This window comes from Sapajus apella, unplaced genomic scaffold (assembly GCF_009761245.1).
Source record: "Sapajus apella isolate SASKATOON/1434 unplaced genomic scaffold, GSC_monkey_1.0 scaffold206, whole genome shotgun sequence".
NCBI lineage: Eukaryota > Metazoa > Chordata > Mammalia > Primates > Cebidae > Sapajus > Sapajus apella.
This window is the reverse complement of record NW_022437146.1, coordinates 504,503-510,887: the sequence shown is the minus strand read 5'-3', so window position 1 is coordinate 510,887 and position 6,385 is coordinate 504,503. Positions and strand designations below refer to the sequence as shown.

General features: G+C 47.4%; 1 protein-coding gene and 1 long non-coding RNA gene across 4 annotated transcripts in view; both read left to right on the top strand.

Annotated features, from left to right (window-relative positions):
- Positions 1–754: 754 nt before the first annotated feature.
- RNF130 (ring finger protein 130) overlaps positions 755–6,385 on the top strand; it is a 173,737-nt gene continuing 168,106 nt past the window's right edge. For all 3 annotated transcript variants that reach the window (XM_032270237.1, XM_032270236.1, XM_032270238.1), the window contains exon 1: positions 755–1,393. In XM_032270237.1, coding sequence (XP_032126128.1) covers positions 973–1,393 — 421 coding nt within the window. In that variant the 5' untranslated portion in view covers positions 755–972. The remainder of the gene's footprint in view (positions 1,394–6,385) is intronic.
- LOC116544121 lies at positions 1,630–4,897 on the top strand. Its single transcript, XR_004265822.1, has 2 exons — positions 1,630–4,766; positions 4,798–4,897. It is a non-coding gene; the product is annotated as an uncharacterized LOC116544121 (long non-coding RNA).

Genomic DNA, 6,385 nt, shown 5'->3' with positions numbered 1-6,385 from the left:
AGTCACTAGAGCAGGGGTTCCTCAACCCCCCCACCCACCACGGCCACGGACCAGCACCGGCCCAGGGCCTTCGAGGAACCGGTGAGTGAGCAGTAGGTGAGCGAGTATTACCGGCCTGAGCTATGAGCTCCGCCTCCTGTCAGATCAGCGCGGCATTAGATTCTTATAGAAGCGCGAACCCAGTTGTGAACTGCGAGTGCGAGGGATCTATTGCACGCTCCTTATGAGAATCTAACGGCTCGGTCTCATCCCGAAACCACCCATCTCCTTTCAGTCCCTGGAAAAATTGTCTTTCAGGAAACCGGTCCCCCAGTGCCAAAAAGGTTAGGGACCGCTGCTCTAGAGGTCTTTCCCAATCACTCAAGTGCCCCTGCAGGTCCGGGCCAGAGACATCCTCCATCCATGATGTCGACTGCATGACTTGCAGGTGACCAGTTGGAATGTTACATCTCATGACATTTAATTTTAAAAATTTATTTTAAAGTTACAGCTTTTTTCTTTTGTAGTCTGTTGTCACACATTTCCATACGCCCTGAGAGAGAGCTCCCGGGCTCCAGTCCCTGCTGCTATAACGCTAGGAGGAGAAACAGCCAGCGCGAGCAGATGACCCCGCCACCTGGGATCTCGTGCAGGCGGGCGGGAGCATACAGGGCCTCTCACGCATGCGCGCGGGGCGGGGCTGCGCCTCAGGCCTGCGCGTTGCCGCTAGACCAGCGGGGGTGGGGGGGGGGGCGCGGCGGTAGCGGGTGCGCGCCTCAGGCGGCAGCCGCGCGAACCACTTTGTGTTCTTCTGACCCTCCTCCCGGCACTTCCTCCCGTGCCGCCGTTCCCCGCCCCCGCCGCGTCCTTGCGAGGCGCCTCCATTCGCCGGGACCGACCCGTGGGTATGGAGGGGGTACGCCCCTACGGCCCTCCCAGGACCCCGAAGAGACGCCCGCGTGCGGCCTGAGCTACCGCCCTCGCTTAGAGCCCATGGGCGCGTCCCCACGGGCGGGCCGCGGACGTCAGGGCGGCGAGCGGCGGGACCGCGGCGCCCTGGAGGGCCGCGCGCGCGCGCTCCCGCTACAGTCCGGGCCGCGCCCGCCCCGCCTCTCGGCGCCGGCTCCGGAGCCCGGTCCGCGAGCGGCGGTGGCGGCCGGAGGGACCATGAGCTGCGCGGGGCGGGCGGGCCCTGCCCGGCTCGCCGCGCTCGCCCTGCTGACCTGCAGCCTGTGGCCCGTGCGGGCGGACAACGCGAGCCAGGAGTACTACACGGCGCTCATCAACGTGACGGTGCAGGAGCCCGGCCGCGGCGCCCCGCTCACGTTCCGCATCGACCGCGGACGCTACGGGCTTGACTCGCCCAAGGCCGAGGTCCGCGGCCAGGTGCTGGCGCCGCTGCCACTCCACGGAGGTGAGTGCTGGGCCGGGGCCGGCGGTCTGAGCGCCGCGGGCGGTAGTCGCTGAGCCCCGCGGAGGCGGCGGGGCGGGGGTCCGCGGCCCTGACTCGTCCGCTGCTCGCTGCCCGGCGGACTGCCCCTTCCAGGGTCGAAGCTTCTGTCGTGGACAGCCCGGCCTGCTGCCGTGGGAACCAGGCTCTGGGAGCTTGATTGGGTTTTCCCCTTCTTTAAAAAAGACTTGGAACGGTCGTCTTTGCGTTCAGGCAGCTTGTTTGCTGGAGGGCATTCAGCTAGGAGTTTGCAGGGACAGCGTAGACAAAGGAGGTGGTGCAAGAGCGCAAAACTAATTCATGGGGAGGATATCTCAGCCTGTATTTTGGAAGCGGCAGGTTTGTTCCTGAAATCACGGACCTAACGCTGCGCTAGATTGCAAAGGATGAGGCCCTTTTCTAATCTAAAAACCTGCCTTTTTTCTTAAGTGGTAACGGGGGTGGGGGGGGGGAGGGCGGGGGATGTAAAAGGAAAATGGACATCTTCCCTGTTGCTTTTGGCTCTTGTTCTTGCCCTAGTAGTTTTACTGTAATTTGACGCCTGAAAATGTCACATTATGAGGCTCTGATACTAATCGGAACTACTAGTCAAGGCTTTTCAGGTCACGGGTGCCGACCAAAAGGGAAATAGGTAATATTTTCAAGAATTGTCTTTGAAACCGTTTGGCTTAACATCATGTTTTCCTATAAACATGGGCTTTGTTTAGTTATTTGATGTAAATATGTATTTGTTTAAATTATTGGTCATGGTTTGAAGGAAACGTTTTCCACATCATGGAATATGATTTTTTGGTTTGGGGCCCACTTTGAACTTTTGGAAAATATCTGCTATTGTCTCAGCCCTCATTGTCACCCTGAGAATGCTGAGAGGGGATTTTTCTTTTCTAAACTGCTGTTTATGTTAGGATGACCTAAAGTAGGCAACCTAAATAAAGTAATGGTTTGTTTTTACAGTCAAAATATTAACTATCATGCCCCTCTGAGGTCTATATTTGTATGCCAAAGTGCTAAGCCGTTTTCTTCTTTGAGGCAGTCTGGCTGGGGAAAAAGAATCACATAAGGCCTTTACTGTAGCCTGTCCCCCAACTCAGACTGGGCTCTTATTAAAAGGCCGTTTTACACCAGTAATCAGGTGCTTAAGGTGCATTTCTCATCTCCACTGTGTTAAAAACGGCAATTAGGGTCCCAGCTTGGCCGTAGAAACAACTTTTGTCTTGGGTTCATTCAGTAAATATTTGCGTTCCTGCTCTGTGCCAGTCACTGTGGTTGAGATGCATAGTGTTGCCAGACTCTGGCACTAACAATGGTAGCCTCTTTTCTAGTGGGGAGAACCGTGAGGGTCACGTGGAAGGGTAGAAAGAGGAAGAGAGAGGCAAGCTGTTCTGGAGCAAGAGCTGGCCCTCTGCAGTGTTGTGAAATCTGTGGTTTGTCTTTGAGGCTTGGTTCCCTCAAGCACCCCAAATCCATGGTCTGAACTTAAGATCCTTGCCTCCAAGTGTTCATGTGCTTCAACTACTTGTTGCTTGCCTGTCACCCCAAACAAAAGCCCCATCTTAAGAAAGCTTGTTTTAGGTATTTCAGTAGAAGGATATTGGGAACTAGCTCATGTGTATTGGTTAGTCCTATTCCCCTCTCACTGTGGTGGCAGCATTGTAGGATTAAAGGTTCTGAGTCAGGCCTGAACTCTGCTTATATTGTGTGACACTGGAAAAGCAGTTGTGCCATTTAGCCTCAGTTTTCTCATCGGTAAAATGGAATGATGAAGTGTACATCTTTTTAGGTTGTTGAAAGGTTTACATGGTTCCTTAATTCTGAAAAGAGGAGATTTGTTAACCTAAAGGAATCTCTCAATTGGTGGGGTTTTAGACACTGCAACAAAATGAACACATTTGGACAGTGTATGAAGACTGAGTATGAGGTCATTCCCCCTGAGTTTTAGTCTCCTTTCCTTCATTCTTGGGGTCATTTTGTGTCCCTCCCATACGGGCTTGCTCCAGGTTTTCTCTTGGTGGCGGTGGTGGGGGTGGGGGAGGGGGATCCCTACAGGTGGTTTCAGTCTCTCTTTCTACCAGCGGTCTTCACACAGATGATCTTTTTAGTCCAGCAAATATTACGTGAAATCCTGTGTGCCAAGTACGACAAGGCATTGGTGAAGGAGACGCAACAGCAGTCAACGAAACAGATTTTTAAATGCCTGTCTCTGTGAAGCATAGCTTCTACAATTTTGAATTGGGGAGAATTCTTGACATGTTTATTGAGGACTTACTGTGTGTTGACACCTAAGCAAAGTATTATTCAGATTACACACAAAGTTATGAGACAGGTCTTGACCCCAAAACAGCTGTGGCCAGCATGTGAAATTCATGAAAATTCATTTTGAGGGTGTTAGGTAGAAATGAACATAAAGACAAAAGAACTTTATAGTTTTCCTGGAGTTTAACATGATGGCTCATTTTCAAGCTGTGGATTGATTTATGAAATCAGAAACCTTTCGCTTTGTTTTGCAGTGCTACTATCAATTTGGCATGTGTGAATTTCTGAATAAGATTTATTTGTCCTATCCCTTTAAAGAGCAAATAGTCAATTTTTTTCTTAGGCACTTTGGTATTTTAAAAGTATGTTTTGGCAAGTGCTATACTTTATGTAGTATACCTTATGAGATACTTTATAAACAAGTGTACTTTAAAAATATGTCTTTGTCATTAAGTCGAATGCATTGGTGGGTAGAGAATCATTTGCTGGAGGCTAACAAATTTTATATTTTAACTGGTAAAGAATTTATGTTAAGAAACAGAGTTTTGAAGGAGCATGTCTTGTATTTATGCACAGATCACGGTTGCTTTCTTATTACTTACTCAAATGGTAAGCTTAGAACTGGAAGCAAAATATTTAGTATCTTTGCAGAGAAGCCTCGCTAGGGTCTGCTATGGAGCAGACATTGTAAATGTGCTTTATGTGTGTGCACACTAACTTTTTGTTTGAGCCCAGAGTGGGGGTTGGGAAAGGAGAAAGCCCTGTGTTGATTATGTATGCTGATGTGCTGTTGGGGAAGGATTTAACATCAGCCACTTCTTGCTTTGCATAGAAATTTTCAGGATTAGATGTTACAGCCTTCGAGAATCATTTTACCAAATAATAAACCTTTTTTTGCTGACTTGCTTAGGAATACAATAAAACTAAAAAAAATGAATCTTAGGTTTTTGTGTTTAAAAAAAGTAATCCTGTTGGATGAAGCCTTTAATGGTTCCTTTAATGAATCTGAAACTGGTTTTTAGGAATTCTCATAAACAGTGAAGGAGATTGATGTAAAAACAGGAGTTTGTGTGAAAGGGATCATGTAATGTTAGAATTCATAATGGCAAAGGCAGGGACTCTTGGACACAGATTTCAAAATATCCAGAGAAAACGGACATATGATCATGAGAGCAAGGGCTCTGAATATTCAAAAAGAGATGGAGGCTCTAAAAATCAAATTTTAACATAAATAGCTTGGCAAGAGAAAAGGGGATGTGTGTGTATGTATGTATGTGTGTGTATGTATTTTTATATACATATATATTTTTACATACTGTGTTTTTCCTTCACTTTTGAGTGATGATTTCCATTAGCCTATAAATATTTGAATATTTTTTAAAAACTACTTGATCGCTTCACCAAATCCCGATCATGCTACCACCCCATTTCTCTGTTACAGCAAACCTCTACATTTACCGCCTCTGATTTTTCCTGCTGCTGTTCTTTTTGTGAAGGTCTTCGATTGCCATACCAGTGATTTTGATAAAGACGTGGCATATATGACAGATATTTTTGATGACAGGGTCAGAATTGCAAAGATCTCAATGTGTAGAAAGATGAGCTATATAGTTTTTAAAAAAAGTTAATAGGAATGAAGACATAGATTTGGGTTAAAAAGAATCGCCTTCATGGTGGGGAGTAGAAGGGAGTGAAGGCTTAGTTAGCTACCTATCACATGACAAAGCTTGTGAGCTCTCACTGACCTCACCCCACCGTGCACTGCATTTGGGCCTCAAGACTAGGTAACTTGTAAGATCCTTCCCTGAACAAGTTGTGACTGTAAATTAGTAAGACACATATTTTTATTTTAAGGACAGGGTCTTGCTCTGTTGCCCAGGCTGGAATGCAGTGGCCTAATCATACATAGCACACTGTAGCCTTGACTTCAGGGAGCCATTGATCCTCCTGCCTCAGTCTCCCAGGTAGCTGGGACTGCAGGTGCACACCACTATACCTGGCTAATTTTACAAATTTTTTTGTAGAGACAGGGTCTGTCTTAGCCCAGGCTAAGAAATTTTTTAAGCAAACTTGCTAAACTATACCCATTTTGGGAGAGTGTTGTTCCTGTTAAACCAGTCATATTGGGAGGAGGGTGTATTAGTCTGTTTTCATGCTGCTGATAAAGACATACCTGAGACTGGGAAGAAATAGAGGTTTATTGGACTTACAGTTCCACATGATTGGGGAGGCCTCAGAATCATGGCAGGAGGCAAAAGGCACTTCTTTTTATTTATTTATTTTTTTTGAGACTGAGTCTTGCTCTGTCACCCAGGCTGGAGTGTAGTGGTACATTCTGCTCACTATAACCTCTACCTCCCAGGTTCAAGAGATTCTCTTCTCTCAGCCTCCTCAGTAGCTGGGATTACAGGCGCGTGCCACCATGCCCAGCTAATTTTTTGTATTTTAGTAGAGACAGGGTTTCACCATGTTGGTCAGCTGGTCTCGAACTCCTGACCTTGTGATCCGCCTGCCTCCACCTCCCAAAGTGCTAGGATTACAGGTGTGATCCACTGTACCCCGCCTATATAGTTCTTAAAAGAGAAAGTCCAGTAGTGTTTTGGGACATGCCCACATTAGTGGGATGAAGGCATAGTCTTCAGGGCTAATTCTTTTGTTTTGTTTTTGTTTTTTGAGACGGAGTTTTGCTCTTGTTACCCAGGC